We start from the raw sequence: 23,178 nt of genomic DNA on the forward strand, positions 1-23,178 counted from the left end.
GGCCACCATTTTCTGGTATTCTCAAGGTGTGATCTTCGTCGACTACCTTGAGAAGGGCAAAACGGTGACAAGAGCCTACTACGCCGAATTACTGGGCCGATTCGACGCCGAATTGCGAAAAAAAACGGCCACATTTGGTAAAGAAAGAGGTGCTCTTTCACCATGACAACGCGCCACCTCACACCTGCGCCGTCGTCACGGCCAAGTTGGTTGAACTGGGCTACGAAGTGGTGCCCCATCCAGCGTATTCTCCAGATTTGGTCCCGAATGATTTCTTGTTTCCCAACTTGAAAAATTCACTCGCCGGACAAAAATTTGAGTCGAACGAAGAAGTTATCACCGCCACAGAAGCCTATATTGCAGCTCAGGAGAAAACACATTTTTCTGACGGGATGAAGAAGTTGGAGGATTGCTGGGTCAAGTGTATAGAGTTGAAAGGGGACTATGTTGAGAAATAAATCGACACCGTTCTGAAATTCTCGTTCTTCTTTTGAAGGCTAAGTACTTATCGGACCGCCCTCGTACACGAGAGGGGCTTTTCTGCACACCTGAATGAGCGTTTTTGGCTGCAGAACGTATCATACGACCGCAGTTTGCTGTGGTGTTTAAAGTTTTCTTCCGAATAATCGTATTTTCCGGGAACGTATTAACTGGAACTTATTAACACGTAGCTCTATTGGGTTATTTTTAGTTTTCGCGATTGCGAGCATAGGAGCCGAGAAATTTTACTATTAGGTGGGAACGTATCAGCGAGGTTCTGCTGTATTACAAAAAGCTGACACTTACGTTCATCCGGTCTGTTGCTGTGCCAGTCGTGGTGTGAGATCCCATATAATAATTTTGAAATGCTTTTTGGCATCACCACCATGCGCTATTGGACGGTTGTGCAGGAGAGCCAGAATCAGCGGCAAAAAAAAAAAAAAGTATTGTAGTGGGTATGTCAAGCGATACTTGCGACCGTATTGTATTTATTTATTTGTTGGCGGCGTCGACACACACCAGGAGATGCGAATTTCTACTTGGCAGTTAGTGCATACTACTGTTTAGTGCATAGTTATGCGTATTCCCGGCAGGCACGTACAAACGAGCTTTCATAGTATACTGCTCTATTTGCATCGAGCAAGTCTATGTAGTGCCAACAACGTGCACATGTGTATGCCTGCAACAGCATGTACATTTCAAAAAGCAGCATGGGCATCATCCAGATTAGCGGCATCATTTTACAGCTAAATTTTATGTTCCTGACAAAGTTTTTTCAAGTATTGTAGCTTTTTAGCAGAATTCTGGTTTGAGCTAGTTGGTACTGGTTCATAACTGAGGATACTTTTGGCGCAAATCGAACGAGGACACATAACACAAAAGAACAGGACGGGCGCCGAACTTTCAACTAATTTTATTCCACAGCGGAAAGATGGTTTTATGGCAGCTGATTGAAGACAATTTAGAGCAGTGCTTTCAGGACCAGACGGGCATTACCAAAGACAGGTTTTTATCCCTCTTGGAATTTTACTGTACTTTGACATCTGTCGCTTATGATAAGTTTTACGCACAACAAGCAGGGATTTGCATCGGCTCTTCGATAGCTCCGGTGTTAAGTGATGTGTTCCTGTCCCGAATTGACAAACGCGTTTCCAGCCTGCTCTGTGATGGTCCCGTGATCAAGGTATACCGATATGTGGACGATTTTATAGTTTTTACGAATTTGGCCATTCAAGAGCTTAGCACAGTAGCAGGTGATGTTATATCTGTTTTTCTTCAAGGAGCCGAAGGCCTCAAATTCACGTCTGAACTTCCGCACGAAGGCGCATTACAATTTTCGGACATCGAAGTTTCGTTCACTTCTGAAGCGCAGATATGTTGGGCGTACAATTCCCGCGGCAAGAAAGGCCTCTTACTTTATGAAAGTGCTTATTCAAAGGTTATAAAACGAAACTTTGTAACCACGTGCTTAAAAGCAGCTCTTCAAAAATCATGCATTCATCAAGTGACAGACAGCATCGGAGCACAGCTCAGCCGGATGAGGAAAGCTGGATACCCTTCAGATTTGATATCCAGTGTGTGTGAGACCACCTTGAAGCAGATGACACGCCCAAAGACGATGCCCAGAGAAAAAAGAAATAAAGAGAAGACACCGTTGCAAGGGGTCCCATACATTCATGCTATATCGCACAATCTAAAAAAGATAGGTTCCCGTCATGGTGTCCGTGTCGCAATGTCGGCACTGTGTAAACTTTCTGCTGTGTGCGCTATGATGAACGGAAAGAAAAAGATGTGTTCCACAAAGCATGCGATCATTTTCACTGATTGCACGTCTGGAGTTGTGTACCTCATTCCACTGAGTTGCGGGAAAGAATATATAGGCCAAACCAGGCAGTGTTTCAACGACAGGGCCAGACAACACAGTCTCAACGTAAAAAATGGTTTTGGCAGCCTGATGGCAGTACATTGCAAGGTGTGTGGATGCTACCTCAAGTTCACGGAAGCGAAGTTCATAGAGTAAGGGGAAAAACGGAGAGAAGTGATAGAGGCGTATTTCATCAGGCACAGGGGTGACGCCTGCGTCAGCATGGCTTCACTATCACTTCAAGATACACAGATTAGTTTTCTCAGCAGCACGTTATGGTTCCCTGGTTGTTAAGAAAAAAATGTGATGCGCGCGCACTCATTGTGTGGTTTGGTTTGTGCTATAAAATCGTCTTTCCGCTGTGGAATAAAATTAGTTGGAAGTTCGGCGCCCGTCCTGTTCTTGTGTGTTATGTGTCCTCGTTCTATTTGCGCCAAAAGTATCCTCAGTTATGTAGCTTTTTCTTATGCTGGCAGTGCATGTCTGACTTAATGTACCTGCTTAAAGTATGGTACATGGACCGGGCTTAATTTTAGGCTGATAACGACTCCAACAAGATGGCAGTGAACAACCAAGCGTTGTCAGCAGACCGTGTTGGTGGGAGGCCACTTCATCAGCGCCTACAATGGTGCAACCAACGACTGCAGTTTGTTGAGATGTAGCAGTGCTTTAGATTGAGCTGTCATTTCATTTTCATTTTTATTACCTCTGTAATGCTGTCTATTGTACGGCACTCGGTGACAATGCACAATGGCGACAGTCAAGGCGGAGCACCGACTCCCAGCATGAGCGGCGCTCTCTCAGAAAGTATCCGATGAGGATGATCCACTAGAAGGCGCTGGAGAGGACGACCCATTACAGAGTCCTAAGGCTTTGCTACAATTACCCCAGGGACGAAAAGGGAGTCGCCTGGTGACCTAACAACTTGTCACTATGACCGGATCATGGTAGTCCTTGAGGCACTCCACGTTAACAATGTCGTGCCCTTGACGGCGCATGTCCCAAGATGGTTCAATGGGTTCGATCAGGTAGTTAACCGGAGATGTGCATTCGATGACACAGTAGGGGCCTTCGTATTTGTGCAATAGCTTTGAAGAGAGGCCAGTTGCTTTGGTAGGGACCAAAAGCCATATGAGCGCTCCAGGTAGGAATGTGGGCGCAGAAGTGGTGGTGTCGCCCTGAATTCTCTTCTGCCGCTCTTGGTCATGCGTCGTAAAGGTTTTGGCAAGCTTGCAACACTCTTCAGCAAGTATGGCTGTGGCAGAAATAGGCACACGCTCAGATCGATCCGGCTTGTGTGGAAGGATTGTGTCGATTGTGTGTAACGGGTTCCTTCCGTACAACAAGAAGAAGGGTGAAAAATCAGTAGTGCTCTGAGGGGCGGTATTATAGGCGTAGGTGACGAAGGGCAGAATGGCATCCCAATTTGTGTGATCGGCAGCGACGTACATGGAGAGCATGCCGCCGAGCGTACGGTTAAAGTGTTCGGTGAGGCCATTCGTCTGCAGGTGGTAAGCAGTAGTTTTGCGGTGAACAACATGGCAGTCTTTAAGAATGGCTTCGACGACTTCCGACAAGAAGACACTGCCTCGATCGCTGCACAGCTTCTGGGGTGGACCGTGAAGCAGCATAAATCGGTGGAGCAAGAAGGAGGCAACATCGCACGCTGTAGCCACTGGTAGGGTGGCGGTTTCGGCGTATCACGTGAGATAGTCAACAGCAACGATGGCCCAGCGGTTACCAGCCAATGTCAGAGGAAATGGTCCATACAAATCGATGCCCACATGCCCAAACGGACGGTTAGGACAAGGTAAAGGTTGCAGACCTGCTGGCAACAGATGCATTGAAGTTTTTTGGCACAGACAATTGAGGCAGGAGCAAATGAACTTCTGCTTGTAGCGGCACATTCCTCTCCAAAAGTACCATTGTCAAATGTCGTGGTAAGTTTTGGATACTCCAGAGTGCGCACGCTGCGGATCAGTGTGGAACGACTTGCATATTTCAGAACACAGACTGCGGGGTATTACTAGTAGCCACTGGCGGCTGTCAGCATTGTAATTGCGTCGGTGCAGTAGGTCGTCGCGAATGGCAAAATGGTGGGCTTGACGAAGCAACATGCAAGTGGTTGGTGTTGCTGATGGATCAGTGAGCAGGTCTATCAGTGAGGCGATCCAGTGATCCTTTGCGCTGTTCAATATCGATGGTGTGAACGTCGATGGAAGAAACGGCAAGGTGAGACACTGAGCAGTGGGCATTGTCGTCAGGCAAGGGGGAGCGCGAGAAGGCGTGGGTGTCAGCATGCTGGGAATGCTGGACTGGCATAAGGTTGTCAGCAATGGTGGAACAAAAGACATCAGCGGATGATGAATCAGACATGGAAACAGCACTGAGTGTACTGGAACTGGGACAGTGCGTGTCATCGCGTGCGTCCATAACTTGGGCATCTTTGAGGGGTTTCACTCTGCTGAGACATTCCCCTCGCACCAATGTAACAATGTATGGGGATGGGTTGGCAACAAAAACAGCGGTGCTGCCCTGAGTGGCTTGCTCGGTCGCGAAATGCACCAGCAAGCCTTTCCTAATGCAAACGGGGTCACACGGGGAGAGATGTGCAACGGTGCTTGAGAGACCGGCGCTGTAGACTGACAGCCATTGACGAGTTTGCAGGCAGTTTGGTATTGTCTTTTACGAGTATCTTGCTCGAAGCCGGCGGAGTGTCTGCTGGCGTCAAATCTGAGTACGGCGAGAGTTCTATTTTGGCTGGTGCATAATGAATTACAGCGTCGCGGCGGGAGAGAAAATCCCATCCCAGGATGACGTTGTAAGATCATGCAGAAGTTATGATGAATTCGACAGCATACAGAGTGTCCTGAATGATGACACGGGTTGTGCATACTCTTGTAAGATGAATACTTTGGGTGCTAGCTGCACGGAGGGAGAGCCCGGAAAGTGGTGGCGTGACTTTTCATAGTAATCGGCTAAGTTCTGCGTCCGTAACAGACATGGCGGCTCCATTGTCTACAAAGGCAAATGCGCAAACACCATCCACAAGCACGTCTATTATGTTCGGTGAGCTTCGCTGAGGGCTTTGGCATTTTGATAGCGTTGCAGCACCTGCCTCGTGGACTGTGATGACTAGTTTTCTTGGTCTTGTGCAACCAAACGTGGCCGCATCAGCTACCGTGAGCAGCGACATGGAGACTGTGAATGGTGGGTAGATGGAGCTCGGCATGGTGCTGGTGACATAAGCGGCAGTGGGTTGTAATATGGGTGGCTTGACTAGTTGGTGACGGTTGATGTGACTCGAGGCGGCTGCATGCGATTGCAATAGTGTGCGACGTGACCGGCGCAACCACACGCAAAGTAGATGGGCCAGTTGTTGGAAGTGCGGTTTGTGGGTCTCGTCCGCATTGCAGGACGATGGATGGCGCAGCTGCTGATATGACTGCATGGTGGGCTGCAGTCACGGCCTGTGGATGACGTCTGCATATGTAGGTGGCACACCCACTTCGCAGGCCTGAGGTCTGGCGACAGCTTCGCCGTAACTAAGTGGGGTAGCCACAGGGATAGCTTGGGGCGGCCTGGCTACAACTTGTGCGTAACTGAGTGGTGCAGGCACTGGAGAGGGCTGGTGGTAGTCACGCATGACCTCCGTGATTTCCTGCTGAATCGCTTGGTGGAGGGGAGGCAGAAGTGTGGTTGGCGGCTGTTGGACATGGTGAGCAAAGGCCAGTAGCAGGGAATTTCCTTGCGCACAAATGCCTTGATTTCGGTGAGCAAGGCGGGGTGGCCAGAAATGGCCGATGAGCCATCGAGATCTGCGTCACGTGATGGAGGGCAACGGGTCATCATCCACTGCCGGCGCAGCTCCTCGTAGCTTTGGCACAGCGTGATTACTTCTGCCACAGTGCGAGGGTTTTTGGCGAGCAGCATGGTGAAGGCATCGTCATTGATGCCTTTCATAACATTCCTGGTCTTGTTGGACTCCGACATGATTGCGTTGGCTTTCTTGCACAAGTCAAGGATGTCTTTGGTATAACTCGTGAAAGGTTCACCAGCCTGCTGAGCTCGTTTGCATAAATGCTGTTCCTTTTGCAGCTTACGAATGGCAGGGTGGCCAAGCACATTGATAATGGCAGTCTTGAAATCGGACCACATCGGAAAATCCGATGTGGGGTTGTTGTACCACAGGCTTGCCACACCTGCCAAATAGAACACCAAGTTGCGCAGTTTTCCTGCCTCCTCCCATTTATTGGGGGCGCTCATGCACTCGTAAATTGGGAGCCAGTCCTCCATGTCGGTGCCATCTGTGCCAGTGAAGACAGGAGGGTCTCTGACACGAAGGACACCGGGACATGCAATTAGTGCAGGAGGAGGCGTTTGCCATGCGGCATCTTGAGGCACGGTAGATGGCACGGTACGGGATCGAAGCTCCAAGGGCATTGAATGGGGACCGAAGTTGTTTCGAGGGCGCAGCACTCTCGGCCATTTTGTAAAGGTGTTTATTGTACGGCGCTCTGTGACAATGTGCAATGCCGACAGTCAAGGTGGAGCACGAGCTCCCAGTGCAAGCGGCGTTCTCTCAGAAAGTTGCTGAAGAGGATGACACACTAGAAAGCGCTGGAGAGGATGACCCATTACAGTGTCCCAAGGCTTCGCTACACCTCAAAGGCCTTTAGATAAGGGGTGGGTATAAAAAAAATAATACATCGATTCATCTTTTTTAGACGATGTGTGGCCCCATGTTGGGTATGTGGAAAAGAGTTTGTACTACCGTACGAGTGACAATCGTTAAAGGACATGATGCTCCTGCACAGTCAAGTGGATTTGTGCTATGCTTACCCTGCATCAGAACATAACACTGAGTTATATGAGACGAGTTTGCACTAGGCTTACCTGGGAAATGACAGTTAGTGAAGAACCTGACATGGTCGTCCGGCGGGGGTGCAAGAGGGCCGGCTGCCCCCCCTTGGTTTTTCTAATAATAATTTTCTATGCAGTAGCAATAAGCTACACAGGTTGATTAAAGGGACCGACAACTGTCCAGAATATGAAATGAGTTGACTCCACTAGTTTGAAGATTGTCCGTCGCATTGACTCAAACCAACCCTGTTTTTTTCGTGAGAGATGGATTTATATTTTTATTTCTTAATTGAAAGTCGCGAAAAATAACCTCTGGCGCCTCTGGCGGCAAAAACATGAATGATCCGATGAAGACGGCCACGTGACCGTTGATTGCTGTACGCGGTCGACGATTTTTTTGTTAGTATTGAAATATTGTTCGTTTCTTTATATTAAACGGTATTGCTCCATAATAATCTACATATAGGCCTGCGTTAGTAGTATGCATTAAGTGGCGCTGCCTTCGCATGATGTAATGATCCCATGCTCGTCAGCGCGTCTTGAGCAACTTTTCAGCGTGCTCATGCAACCGTGCCCGCAGTTTCCAGGTTGCTAAGATTTTGGAGCGACATAGTTTTGCTACCTACACCTTGTCTCAGAAATGACGCGTGCTGCTACTTGGCATGGCCATGCATATGCGTAGTGACGTTTTCGATGACTTGGCTTGGCTCGTGCATCCAGAGAGTAACGACGCCGGGATAAGCCACCCATGACATAGGCGCAGGCAACCTTGGACGCATGCGCACACAACGCGGTACAAATACAGGGAAGGTGTATAATGCCACATCATCTCATTGTAACAGCTTGTTATTTTCAAAAATAGTTGAAAAGCTATAAATAAAAGTGGTTAAGCACAGTTACAGGAACTCCTGCGAAAGCAGAATGATAGCTTTCACAATTCACGGAAAGGGCTGGCGGCATCGCTGTCAATTCTCAGCATTGCTGGAGGAAAGCTGCATCCGCGTTTAGAGCCTTTCAGATCGAAAAATACTGCTTGTAAAATAACTACGTGCTTTTGGGATTAACTACTGCATCTACAAACACTGCGAGGGGTGAGCTTTCTGTCGCGTCGTAGAAAAATGGGTCGAGAAAAATCAGTTGTCGGTCCCTTTAAAACACACTCAGGTTCCACATATCTGTGTGAAACAGCCTTCAGGGTTGCCAGCCAACTTTGCACATTCCACGCTACTATTGACAGACTAATCTTGCTGGTGATGTCGTGGCAGCGAAAAAAAAGCCACCTGTGTTAGATGCGATGCTCCTCCCCCCCCTTCCCCCCCTGCTGATGCACCCCCCTGAAAAAAGTTCTGCGGGTGCCCTTGGGATCTGACCCTCCTTGACAGTTGTGTGGAAATGGGGTTTTCACCATTGTCCTGTGCAGAAATTATCGGATCAGCCATCGATTAAGGATGATTTCTCACTAGGCAGAATAATTGCAAACTGTGCACAAACTGCTTCCTATTGGCTTCTGCAGCTGACAGTGTGCCAACTGCGGTGGGAAGCTAGAGTGATGTTTAGTCTCGGTGTAATGAGCTGTGCTTCACTCTCCTGAAGTCTAACGAGTTGCTCTTCTGCTCCACAGCACTCACAGCAGCTAATTGATGCCAAGAACAACTTGGAAGAAAAAGAGCGCCAGCTGAACCTCAAGGACGCAAGGCAAGAGCATGCTTTCCTTACAGTATTATTTGCTTAAACTTATGACAAAATGAAAAATGGTGACTGCTTGCTCTCATCAAGGAGAGCCAGCAGTCTCTTCATTTTGACCACACTTACGGTGGACATTGCCTGCAGGGAAGTTTGGCAAGTGGTGCATATCAGCAGCCAGATTTTGGCTTGACCTGTGTGTCCGCTGCGGTGGTTTAGCAGTTACAGTGCTCGACTGGTGACCAGAAGGTCGCGTGTTTGATTCCACCCGTAGCGGTCACATTTCGATGGAGGCAAAATGCTAGAGGCCCTTGTACTGTGCAGTGTCAGTGCACGTTAAAGAACACCAGATGGTCGAAATTCCTGGAGCCCTCCACAGCAATGTCCCTCATAATGATATGGGGGTCTTGGGATGTTAAACCCCAGATATTATTATTTGCTTGACCTGTGTGGAATAATTACTGCTGTGAGATAGAAGAATTGACACATTGCAAAATAGTTTTTGCGCATGTGCAAGCATGTTTTCCACACAAACAGCCTTGATCACAGACAATTTTTTTTTCCACTCAACACTTGTCCCTGCTTTTTTTTCTTTTGTTTCTTCTTTTGTCTTCGCACACCAGAGCTTACAATGAGGCGTGACATCCCTGGCGTAATTTTCAAAGAACCTTAGCAGTGCTCCTGCACATTCCCTGTATTGTCGAGGGGTGAACGTGATTAGAGTGAGAAAAGCCGTGTGTGGACGGGAGTTTTCGTGTGGAAAATATTCTTGCAGGAAAGTCAACTTACAGATTTTTGCAAAGTGTCAGTTGCCATGTACTGTTCATATAATGCTGTAATAAGGAAGGTGAGAGGTGAAATATACATTTAGAATGATGTGCACCACTGGCTGCATTATGGTGGATCCACACATGAGCCTAGGTGCACCTTCATTGTCTTCATTGTGTTTCGTCCTCATGTCTGTGCTTTGCTTATGGTCCCATGACAAAATAGCCAATTGCTACCTTGTTAAAACATAGTTGTTTATCCTTACCACATAGCACTAAACTTTTCTGTGTGTTCCAACAATTCCACCAGTGTACCATATGCAACCGTGCTTCTTAGATCTGCAAAAGTCATGGGCCCCTTTTTTTTTGTGACCCCAAGTATGATCCCCTTGAAAGAAATGTAATCTTGTTTGTATGGTGTACAAATCATGTCAGCTTTTAACAGTGACGTGGCTGGGGGCGTCACAATAATTGCTTTTGTTAATTGCCTCCTGCGCCACCGATGGTAGTGCTGTGAACGGCACTCCAGTGATGTGAATGGGGGGATTCGGCTTTTGTCATCTGCTAGGCTCTGCCTAGAACAGCAGCATTTTCATTATAGTTCGCTCGCGTCGCACGGCACTCCTGGGCTGCTGGCTATATTTCCTTCTAATGATAGTTAGAAGGCTGCCAGCATTACAGGAGGTTAAGAAACGTTTACATCTAACATATATTCTATATACCCACAGCCATCGCGGTCAGGATCATGCCCCTGAATTAGTAGCGTAACTCACTGGGCTGGATGGCGTTGAAGTATCTCCCGTGAAAGTACGAACGTCTCGCCAAGCGAGTTAACGAGAGTCTACACTGCCTTGGAATTGAAGCACGATCAGTTTTACAGCTTATTTTTAAAAGTTAGCGTTCTGTAAACAGACTTGAGTTGAACGAAAATTCACGCTTACTTCACTCCCAATTGTAGTCATGTGGACCTGTGTACACAAAACATTTGCCGACAAAATAAAATTGATAAGTTCACTGACCAGCGGGTTACTGAGGACAACTAGCATGGATTGGGTGAATTGGCACTGCATATTAAAACTTGTTACACATGCTATCGGCGCCAATGGAAGCGCCAGCAGTTGCGCACGGGGTACAGTTCACACCCTTAGGATTAGAGATAGATACGTTCATGTGGTTTGCCGCTCGTGAGCCACATTCATGCTTTCGATCGCGCAGTGCTGCCTAATCGGATATGTGTGCGCGCCTGGCAGTGGCGGTGACAGGATGGCGCACATACAGTTCGTAATGATTTGGCAACGCGCTCTGCTGTTCGTGTCTCATTTGACACCGATAGTACAGCTTGATAAAAGTAGGAAAAATCGCCAAAGGGGTCCAGGAAGAGGCGAAAGAACACTCTTTCCCACCATTCTTTTGACCCCTTTGGCAGATTAATATTGCTATTCTTTATTGCGCTGTAACAAAATTGAATATCTTCAGGCGAAAGCCTTAGATTCCTCAACAAACGTGAAAATTGGCCGTTGGCGTCCTGCATTGGCGTCGTCGACATGAGTGATACAAAAGACCATGATCACATGATGACGTCACAGATCGCCAAAATTTGTAACGTCAACATGACGTCACATAACGTGACGTCACATGATGACATCACCACATGACATCGTCACTTTACACTGCCTCCGTGATTGGTGAGGCAGTGCAAAACCAGGTGATGTGTAGAAAGCTTTTAATGCCTCCGATCCTGGAGGCAGTGCAAAACCACGTTAAGTCCAGAAACTATCGCAGGGGTGTGTGGAGGAACAACTTATCAACTGAAGAAAAAGGAGAAGATGGCTTTCGCCTTCGAGTCGTCTTGGGCAAATGCATAAGGAACCCTGCGAGTCTTTTTAGTGCAATGACCACAACACGTCCTATCAGGAGTCGACCGTTGAGAGTGATATACACTATTTTATTGCAAATACATCTTATAACGACTTTGTAATGAGAAAGCTTTGTATTTACCTACATTGGTATGATTACATTAATTCTGTTCAGCATACTTTCAGACGACCGTGAACGAGTTAGAACATGTCGATTTATTAATGCAGAGATTAACGTATGTGGCATAAAAGAACGCCGCATAACCTGTCAATGTTTCATATCACTGTCATGCATCCCCTTTTTCCTCATGCTCCCAACCCTATTGTCTGTCTAAATTTTAAGTACTTAAGACGCGCTTCCAAACGGCCGCTGAAAACGTGGATCTAATCAAAGGTTGTTGCCTGTGATGATTACTTGCTTTATTTGAATGACATCACACGTTGTTCATCATATCCTCAGAATTTCGAACAGTATAATTCAACTGACGGAGCAGGCCTGGCAACCGAACACGTGCAGCACGCTGTATACAAATGCGCTACAATGCACTCATGGAACCTGAAGCCCAAACACTGGAGTCCGTGATCAAAAACGGGCCGGCAGGTCATTGTGAGTGCGCCATGCAGGGTCATAGAATAGTCATGACAAGAAGTCCACGCCATACATGCAAATTTACACATTGATGGCCGGCAGACGACACCAGGAGCAATCGACACTGAACGTGCTCGTGATGGCAACTCCGCTCAATGTCGCGAAGCGTTTTGCTTGTACATTCAGTGCATATTTGGTTATATGAACTTGCCCACTTATGTTTCAATAACTTGAGCAGGACAGATTGGCTGGCAGCGCTGAGCAGCCATGACGCAGTGAGCGCACGCACGCCTATCAGCACCCGAGTCCCCCGCGATGGCGTCATGCTTGAGAGGGCGCCACTGAAAGATCTAGAGGCGCATTGTCGAGTTTTTTCTAAACAAAGCATTATGCCATGGAGGTGATGCAATAAGAATGTCTTATATCGCAGGTGTGCTTACGTTTAGAGGAACTGAGAGACGTGAGACGGCAGTGGCATGGTAAACCTAACTTTATCTTATAAAACCAACATCACACAAAAATTCACAGTGAAAACCCATGCAAGAAGCACTACTGTACACACAGTAGGCCCGTTCTCCTAATATGCTAACAGTAAGTTACAACTTCACCTTTGCTAAATAAAACTAACAGACAAAAGAGTCAAGGAAAGTATAGGGGATGTTATTTGTAGTAAATTATTATGTAAATGGGAAGAAAGTAAAGTGTACAAAAAGACAACTTGCCACCGGCAGGGACCAAACCTGCAACCTTCGAATAACCCGTCCGATGCTCTACCACTGAGCTACGGTGGTGCCACAATATTTCTGTACATTTATGGCTTGGGCAGGTCTGAGGGACAGGTCGCCCTTCTTTGTGCGATGTATCACCTATAATCAATATTTCATGTTGTAGTGCGCACCTTTTACATGGTACAAAAAGTGGCATGTCTTGGCAGTCAGCTATCTGTTCTAGTACGTCGTAGCCCAGCAGCTTTTGGCTTCTGGTCACAAATTGTCTTTTATATGTGAGCATTTGAGTGTGATGTGATCAATGCTTGTGTGTTCAAGTTGAGCCCGCAATGCCGTTAAGGCATTGTCACAAATGAGCGCTTAATTGGGCACCCATCACCGATTTAAAACGATGACGATTTAAAACGATTACGATTTAAAACGATGACATCACCGATTTGAAACGATCGCTCGAGTGAGGGCAAACTCCGCTCGCGTTGATTTCGATAGGTATGGTTTCGGCGTAGTACGACCACGCGCGAACACACCGCACCGCTCTTCGGCCTAGCGTTCAGAAAGGACAACTTAAGGTAAGCGCTTGCCACTGGCGCAAGGCACCGTTAGCGAACTCCGTCCGAGCGAGCCCAAAAAGAGGAGCCGACGGACGGGAGAGAAAACACGTGCTTACTCTAGAGGTCCAGAGATAGTCTGACCCCCCCCCCCCCCGCCGCGCGAGACTCGAGCGCAGCGCCACTGTCGAGGTGCGTCGCCGGGGAAAGGAAGGTTAACGTCACTCTCCCGCTCGCCCAGCGCCGTAAGACGGCGGAGGAGGGGAGCGTCATATGATCGGACTTGAGGATGGCAGAAATAGGCGAAAAACCCGCGCAGTGGCGACGGGCAAGCCTCAATCCCCACATCCCCCTCTCCTAAATTTGCCCTTTAACGGTCTGCAAAGGCAGCCGGCGGCCACCCATGCAGTTAAAATAACACTGCTATGAGCAACCACTAACCTCAGTCCAGCCCTGGAGCTGCTGCTAAAAAAAAGAATACATTATAATTCGAGAAAAATCAATAACAAAAGTGTCATGAGTAAAGGGGCACGGGGCGCGCGCCGGACAGCGCAAGGCGTCGATGGTGTGCAGGGAATGGAAAAGTACCCGATGGTGTGCACCCCCGCCGCTACGTGACTGGGCCCAACGCTGGAAAAATCCTGGCAGGCTCGCCACTTATTATGTCACGTATCTCGGGAGCGCTTGCAATGTGTGGAATGGAGTTGGGAGAGAGAGAGAAGAGAGACTCGGGAGAGACCGTGGTGGCACTGCAAACAAAACTTTATCTACCACACCACGGCACACAAAAATGAACACTCAAAATTTACAACAAAAAGTACCATTAGGAAATGCGACGCTATTGCGCAATCACTAACAGACAATTGCAAAACCTTCGAGTTATGCATAGCTCCTCTCAACCCGAGAGTCTGGCCACTATGGCCTCTCAGTCACTCGTGATACCAATGGAGCGTTCTTACGGTTCGCGGTGTCCGCTGACTCGGGTCGTGATCCAAAGTCGACGCCCAGACCCGTCGTCGCAGCTCCTGTCGACGTCTCCGGGCCGTCGCCGTCGATCAGACGCCTCGCTGACCGTCCTCCTCGCCGATGTTTCCTTCCTTTCGGAGAACACCGGTCTCTCCCAGTTAGGCCTAACTGTCGGCCTCTCCTCAGTGCCACGGGATCCAACTGTCGACGTGGCTCTCCAGTGATTGTCGGTGGGTTGCCGTCTCGTCGAGCTGGGGTAGTGCCGCAGGTGCCATGAGAACTGCGTGATGAGGCTCCCGCAAGCCCGGGACGCCTCGCTCGGTAGACCCCGAGGTCGACGGCCACCCTCCCGGGGCATGCAAACGCTGCCTCCAGAACTCAGCCCTGCTGTTCCCGTCGCGGACGCGACACTGGCCTGCACCACCTTGCTCCTCGACGACTCCACCGAACAATGCCTAACTCTTCTTCCGTGGTCTCTTACCTCGGCTCGGGTCGCGTGGCACGCGCCTTTCTCCGGCCAATGGCTTGCGTCGACGTGGCGGGGGTGCACACCATCGGGTACTTTTCCATTCCCTGCACACCATCGACGCCTTGCGCTGTCCGGCGCGCGCCCCGTGCCCCTTTACTCATGACAAAAGGACAATACGCTTGAAACACATAATACACTAAAATGGCGCTGCGGAAGGGAGGTTAAAATGCTTGCGCGAAAGAGCATCCACAGCGTGGAGGGGTCGAGGCAGGAAGCTTCCTCCTGGAGTCGGCAGAGAGCAGGCATGGCTGCTATGTCAGCTGGCCTCGCGCCGGAGCCATGATGGAGAGGGCAGCCAGGCTTCTCGGCGACGGCCGAGATCAGGGGCACCGCTGGTCTGTCCGGCGTCAGCGGGTCGTTGCCCCGAGTGACCACGTAGATTAGGTAAATTTCACCACGCGCACTCTTTCTAGGCATGCACAGATGTACCACGCACATACGCATGCACACACACACGTCACTGCACATAGCAGCGCTTTCACCAAGCGCGGCCCAAGTTCGCCGTCCAAGGTCACCGTGACTCACTTTTTCCACTGTCATGTCGCCAACCGCGCGTGCTCGCGTGAGAAGGCGCAAAGCGTCCTTCGTTCCTCTCCCCCGCATAAGCACCAGTATTCACGAACCCTTCTGCAGGCACAAGAAATAAAAGACTGAAAAAAAAAGGTAAAGAGAACAAAATGACAGTCAATATTCGGCAAACACTTCCGACAAAAGAAAAACGTATTAAATACACATGAGTGTTCAAATAAAACAGAAAAACACTAGCAGCAAACTGGGTGGGCCGACTTCTTTACGAGCACTGGCCATAAAGAAGTTAGCATACTTGAAGCGTTCTGCAATAAGCGCACGGAAGAAGATGAAGTGGAAGAGGGGTAGAAGTGGAGGGAGAAGAAGTTTGAATAAAATGGCTGATGACACCCGTCTGATCGAAGCCATATCTTTTATGTGTTAGTTCTTACAAGGAACGCTACATTTTGGTGCAGCCGTCAGCTTTCGAAGACCGCAAATGTACGTTATCTTTTTCATCGACGAGGCGTCATCGGAGCCTCTTGTTTTCACATGGTACCAAGTCCACGGTGAGCCAGCGATGGACATTACTCAGTTGCAGAAAACAGTCCGCCGTCTGGCGTGAAATCACAAAGGTGACCGCTTCCTCAGATTATACCGATGCGTGGTCCGAATGCGGTCTGCCGCACCGGGTGTGCCCCGTTGCTTGCGCGAAGTGCCACAGGGCGCTAGCACGAGCTCTTCAGACCGTGACGCAAAGGCTTTCAGGTCTGCGATATGGGCATGGCTGAGTTTTCCGGAAGGGGGATCTTTCAGCAAGTACGTGAGTGGAGTCCAAGCTTTCTACACTCGGTATGGACCAAGCCACTTAAGAGCGAGCGAGGCTGAGAACCCCTTACTCGCATCGCTAAGGGCGTGGTTGCGCTTCAGGACAAGATCGCCCACCTCAAATGCTAGGTCGCGATGCTTACGGTCATATTGGATCTTCTGCTGAGCCCTAGCCGACGCCAAACATTGCCTTGCTTTACAGAAAGCTCGACAAAGCCGGTCCCGAAGCTGTGACGCGTAAGCAGAACAGTCTGCCTGCTTCTCCTCATCCCCGATTTGGCATTGAATGACACTGGTCACCGGATTTGCCAACTCCTTTCCAAAATTTAAGAAGGCGGGCGAGAAACCAGTCGAGCGAATCTCGGATGTTCGTATTGCGAACGCGAGCTCGCTCAGATGGTCTGCCCAGTCCCTTTGACTTTTGGCAAAGGCCGCCAACATTGGTTTGAGCGTACGATTGACGCGCTCCGTCAAATTGGACTGGGGATAGTAGGGCAAAGTGGTGCAGTGATCAATTCCAAGGGAACGGCATGTGACACCATACACCCGAGCGGTGAAATACGAAGCATTGTCAGTGATGAGCCTTTCCGGAAAGCCGAACCGGCAAAACACTTCCTGCAGCTTCTCAAGCACCGCTCGCGCTGTCACCTTCTGAAGAGGGAACAATTCCACCCACTTCGAAAAGTGATCCACGACTACCATGAGGTGAATGAACCCCTGCTTACTTCTGGGAAAAGGTCCCATTAGATCGCAGGTGGCCACTTGCCACGGACGCTCACTGACAATCAGTTTCATCAGACCAGGTGGCTTGCCACCCCTAGACTTCACCGTTTGACAGACGTGGCAGGAACGGCAATAGCGATAAATGTCACGCTTCATACCGGGCTCAGTATTGCAAAAACTTTGGAGCCACTCAGGGGACCGGCCATGCGTTTGGCGTGAGAGGATAGCAGCAGTGCAGCTCTCAGACTTTTGGGCATAACCACCTTCAACGAATCAATGGACTCGTCATCGGTGGCTACGTATTTCAGCAGGAGCCCGTCATGGTCCAGCAAATATGAATCCGCGGGGGACTCAGCAACACACGCTGGTTCCAGCCCCCCAACCGCGCGGCGCCCGCTGCAGGGCAAGCAGCGTAACGGCGCTTCGTCTCCCTGAGACCGTCACACATTTCGCGACGAAACGGATCACTTTGCTGAGCCTTCAGTAGCTCTTGTCTGCTGAAAGCGATTCCCATTCTCCCAAAGGGGAGCCTGGTATCGCGCCCACTCAGGACCGCAGCAACCGCCGCCTGCGTCGGCGTCACGGGTTCGCTCTCTGCATCGTGGCCTTTGGAAAGGTCACCTGCTGGCCGGCTTCGCGGTGCGCTGTTTGCCTGGATAGCAGCCAAGGTTCGTCCGAATGCGGACTCGCCCTTTTCGCCGAACGGCGGCGAAGCCGCGGTTTCGCCCCCGACGCTTGCTTGTGCAAAGGCACCGCTAGCGGCTGTCGCACCGGAATCAAGGTTCTCGGCAGACAATGGGGCACGAGATAGCGTGTCAGCTACCATGTTGGTGCTCCCCCTTCGATACTGCACTGCAAAGTCATAGTGCTGTATCAGGAGAGCCCAGCGCGCCAGCCTGCCCGCAGGCTCACGGAGCCGCATCAGCCAGCTGAGCGCACTGTGATCCGTTTGCACCACGAATTTCGTCCCATCAAGGTAGACGTCAAATTTCCGCAGTGCAAACACGATGGCGAGGCACTCTTTCTCGGTAACGGAATAATTTTCCTCCGCGGGTACCAAGGGACGGCTGGCAAAGGCCAACGGCTGCAACACGCCATCGTATTCCTGTAGGAGAATGGCTCCTAATCCCAGATAGCTCGCATCAGTCTGAACAACGAACGGTCTCGTCAGGTCGGGGAGTCTGAACTGCGCTGTCTCAGCAATGGCGCTAGACAGTCGGCAAAACGCCTCTTGCTGCTCAGGTCCCCATCACCAAACGGCACACTTACCCAAGAGCTTGGTCAAGGGCGACTGCAGTCGGGCACAGGATGGAATGAAAGAACAGTAAAAGTTAACCATGCCCAAAAAGCGGCGAAGGCCACGTACGTCCTTGGGCCCGGGGAAATTGAGGATTGCTCGAAGTTTCTCCCGAACCGGCTCAGGGGAGCCTTTGCCCAGCGTAAACCCGTGTAACTGAATGCGGGTCGGCGCTAATTGGGCTTTCACAGGATTTAACGTCATCCCGGCAGCCCTCACCCTCTTGAGCACATCGGCAACATGGGCCAAGTGCTCTTCGAAGGTTTGTGAATAAATCACAATGTCGTCGAGGTAGCACAAGCAGTATGATCACTTTGCTTCCCCGAGGACGTGGTCCATGAGTCTGAAACGTCGCAGGGGCATTGCAAAGACCAAAGGTCATACGAGTGAACTCGAACAACCCTCTGTGGGACGTGAACACAGTTTTGCACTGGTCACGCTCACCCATCTGGACCTGTAGGTAACCTTTCGAGGCGTCAAGCGGGGTAAAGTACCGTGCATCGCCCAGGTTTCCTACGATGGAGCTTATCGTAGGGACCGGAGAGGCATCCTAACGAGTCACTCCGTTCAGAGGGTGATAGTCGACACACAGGCGATGACTGCCGTCTTTCTTAGGCGCCAACACAATTGGAGACACCCAGGAGCTAGATGAGCGGCGAATAATGCCTGCCGATAGCATGTTGTCTAGCAAGCCGTCGATAATCTGCCTTTTGGCGAGACTGATGGGCCTGGGGTTACGCTTCAAAGAAAGCGCGTCGCCAGTTTCGATCACAGGGCTCACCAAATCGGTACAGCCCGGTTGATCGGTAAAGAGCTCATCGTATTGGTGTAAAAGTGCCGACAGACGAGCCTTCTGTGTATCATCCAAATGAGTCGCACAGGCGATCAAACGATGTGGCGCCTCTTCGTGTCGTGTCGGTCGATCCAAAAGGGGGTTTCAAGCCGACGAGCGCGTACTACCAGGGTATGACCCTGAAGTTTGCGCGCGACATGGTTCGTGCCGTGCCTCTCGTTCCCAAAGGGGACTGTGAGGGGGAATGCGTTGAGCAGGGGTATGACCCCGAACTCTCCGCGCGGCACATTTCCGACGGCTCTGTGGCAAAGGCCGCAGTAGGCGCCGGCGGGCTGATGAACGGCTTCAGCTGGGAAAAAGGTCCGTCGCGATAGCTGCCATTCGCAATGTCCACAATGATCCCGGTTTTCAGGAGAAAGTCCCGACTGAGAATCACAGGGACACTGAGCCCTGGGAGATGAACAAAACGCGTGCGTCTCATTCGATCTCCCCATCTGAGGGTCAACCTTGCGGCGCCAGCCGAGTAGGCCACGCCTGTCGCAAGAGTGAATGTCGTTCGGCAGTCCCGCAAGTGCACCAAATGCTTCTGCAAGTGGGACAATACCTGTTCACCAAACAATGAAGCGCTAGCACCCGTGTCCAGCAACGTCGAAAATTCACGGCCAGCAATAATGACCGGAATGAACGGCGCATGCGCACCAGCAAGACAGCTTGCCCAATACGCAGAGGGGAGAAGCAAAGGTTTGGCCGCTCGTGCCTTCACGAACGACCCGCTTCGTGTCTTCGCCACCACAGGGGGCTGCGACACGTAAGGGTGCACAAAAGTGCTCTACGACAGAGGCACTGGCCTCATTCTCGTGCATCGCGGTGTATGCCAGAAGAGTCAACGGACAAAAATCCCGCGAAGCAGACATGTTGCGGCGAGCCCGAGACGCACAGGCATACTGATTTGCTAAGAGCAGTCAAAAGCTTAATGAGCTTTTGATACCGCGTTGGGCGCCAGTGTAGTGTACACGTATCTCACAGGAGTATGGCAACTAGCGTGGGTTCAGACTTAGCGAGCAAGGTAAAAAGTTGGGCGAGTTGGTGTTGGTTCATGATAAGCAGAGGGGCGCGATACAACGGTACACAGAAGGAATAGAGTGGACATTCCTTCTGTGTACCGTTGTATCGCGCCCCTCTGCTTATCATGGACTTAGCGAGCCACAGGGCTGCGTTCGCCGTCGCTTCGCGTGAGCTAGCCCGCCGCTGCACACGTACGTTCGAGCGCAAACAAAGGCGCCGAGCGCAGCGCGACAAGTACTGCTCTCGAGATCTGCAACACTTTATTGCCTGTGGCAACACCACAAACGTAGCACAACGCCCGCTGTATGGCGGCGGGAGAAGCAGAACAGGCTTCACCATGCCACAGGCGAAAATACAACACACAGGGTGCCGCTAGCACGTCTCCGTGGGCAAAGGGCTCACAGCGACACGCCGCTGAGGGAAAACGGTTCCTTGCAACTATGCTGCGTATTCTCGATCCGCGACCACAGGGCCCGATCGCTCGAGTGAGGGCAAACTCCACTCGCGTTGGCATTGATAGGTACGGTTTCGGCGTAGTACGACCACGTGCGAACACACCGCACCGCTCTTCGGCCTAGCGTTCAGAAAGGACAACGTAAGGTGAGCACTCGCCGCTGGCGCAAGGCACCGTTAGCGAACTCCGTCCGAGCGAGCCACAAAACATAGGAGCCGACGGACGGGAAGCGAAACACGTGCTTACCCTACGAGGTCCAGAGAGAGTCTGACCCCCCCCCCCCCCGCCGCGCGAGACTCGAGCGCAGCGCCACCGTCGAGGTCCAGCGCCGGGGAAAGGAAGGTTAACATCACTCCCCCTGCTCGCCCAGCGCCGTAATACGGTGGAGGAGGTTAGCGTCATATTGTAACATATTGCAAGAGGGGTCACACAAACACTGGTTTTATTATGGGCGAACTTGTGCCCAGAAAGTAGGTGAAATAAAAATGAAAGAGTCCGCTAAAGCGTTCCACACAAGTGTCTCTTCTCGAACACCCTTCTTCGTCGCCTCGCAGATCAGCCCACTGTCTCGAGCCCTTGCACGAGGAGCGCCGTGTTGCCACAAGAAGCGCGCGCAGGCGTGAGACATTGTAGACGCTTACATAGCGGCTCGCTGATCCTCTTGTTGAAAAGCTTATTGAAAGCAGTCTTTGCGGCATTAGTCCCCCTCCGAAATACGCATCGTCCCGATGCGTGATTGAGGGTGGTAACCAAAGGGGGGGGGGGTATTTTTCATTGTCTCTCGTAATAGGGCTTCATACGGACTACGTGTACGACTTCTGCATGGTTTTGCCGTCTTGAGCGCCCTTGTCCTTCGGGGATTACTTGATAAGTTAAGTCACTTAGTCGACGGAGAACCTTATATGGACCAAAGTAGCGTCGAAGGAGTTTTTCTGACAGCCCGCGGCGTCATATTGGTGTCCATACCCATACTTGATCGCCTGGCTGGTACTTAACTTCTCTGCGGTGCAGGTTGTAGTAGCTCGCGTCCTTGGCTTGTTGTTGACGTATTCGGTGACGCGCCAACTGGCGTGCTTCTTCAGCTCTCTGTAGAAAGTCGTCAATATCGGATGGCTCATAATTGTCGTTGTCGACTGGTAGCATGGCGTCGAGTGTTGTAGTTACCATACGGCCATAGACCAGCTGAAATGGTGTGACGCAGGTGGTCTCCTGTAGGGCCGTATTGTAGGCGAAAGTTGCGTAAGGGAGAATTTCGTCCCACGTCTTATGCTCCATGTCGTCAAAACTTTCTTTAGATCCCTTGCGAATGCATACCTTATGACTGAATAATCGGTACCACTATCTACCAAAACGCTCAATTCACGCCCGTCCACCGTAACGCACAAGTCTGAAGAAATTTTTTCTTTACTTATCGTGGGCATCGTTTTCTGCTCGTCGCTGCTGCGTTGGGGCCTTGACGGAGGATCTTCGCTTTGTCGAACATCAGAGGCCTTGCCTCCCCAGATTGCTGGCTTTAGTTTTCCTGCTGCGGGCTCATTGAACGATGCCTTGGTGAACTTGAACGCCAGGGGCTTGGCGATTGATAACGAGTAGGTGCTGGTGACCTTGGCTGGTGCTGAAAACTAGCCGTTGGGAATTGATGCCTCGACAGGTAATCTTGTATTTCGATGGGTCTTTCACCATTACGCGGGCATAGCGCATTTACAGAAAACCCACGAAGGCCGACTCTTCGATATGGGCACATTCGGTAAAGATGTGCAGCTTCTCCGCAATGAAAACAGAGCAGCGTCCTGTCCGGTGTGCGCCACACGTCGCTTTTTCGTGGCCTCAGTTCTCCTAGAAAGGGCGAGCCGTGCGAAGCCGATGGATGGCCACTGGGGGATGCGAACGAAGCATTGTGCATGGTGGGTTGTCATAGAGCGTCCGCGTACGTTGGTATACGACGTTCCTGCAGCGGTTGTTCGAGCCGAATAGGTTGCGCCTCAGGCTCCGGTTGAAGAAGTGCGTGCCGTACTTCATCACGAATGACGGTAGCGAGGGTAGAAACTGTGTGCGTGACTTGGGGCTGCAAAAGCTTCTGAAGCTCTTCTTTTTCAATGGATCGCACCAGTTCCCTCAGCGCTTCACTGTTGCTGCCTTGGCTTACCGAAAGGACGTCCACTGGTGCATTACTAGCATCACGGTTGTAGTGACGGGCACGCTGCTGTAGCGCCCTCTCTATGGTCGTGGCTTCCGCACGAAACTCGGCAACGGTGCGTGGGGGGTTGCGAACCAACCCTGCAAACAAGTCCTGCTTAACTCCACGCATCAGGTGGCACAGTTTCTTCTCTTCTGTCATGTTTGCATCGGCACGTTTGAAGAGCCAGGTCATGTCTTCGATATACATGCTGACGCTCTTGTTCGTGCGCTGGTTCCTGCATTGGAGAGCGTTTTCTGCCTTCTCTCGGCGGTCGGTGCTGGCATACGCAGTGAGCAAGTGTCGTCTAAAATCTTCCCATGTTGCTATCACCGCCTCGTGATTCTCAAACCATACCCTTGCTGCATCTTCCAACGCGAAGTACATGCGGCCCAGTTTCCTTGCCTCGTCTCAGCCGTTGATCTTTGCGACCCACTCGAAATGCTCCAACCAGTCTTCTAC

General features: G+C 50.7%; 1 protein-coding gene across 1 annotated transcript in view; it reads left to right on the forward strand.

The window, feature by feature from the left end:
* Positions 1–23,178, forward strand: part of LOC119384815 (autophagy-related protein 16-1) — a 225,949-nt gene that overhangs the window by 49,727 nt on the left and 153,044 nt on the right. The window contains exon 4 of the mRNA XM_037652509.2: positions 8,829–8,902. Coding sequence (XP_037508437.1) covers positions 8,829–8,902 — 74 coding nt within the window. The remainder of the gene's footprint in view (positions 1–8,828; positions 8,903–23,178) is intronic.

The sequence above is a fragment of the Rhipicephalus sanguineus genome, chromosome 3, assembly GCF_013339695.2.
Source record: "Rhipicephalus sanguineus isolate Rsan-2018 chromosome 3, BIME_Rsan_1.4, whole genome shotgun sequence".
Lineage (NCBI taxonomy): Eukaryota > Metazoa > Arthropoda > Arachnida > Ixodida > Ixodidae > Rhipicephalus > Rhipicephalus sanguineus.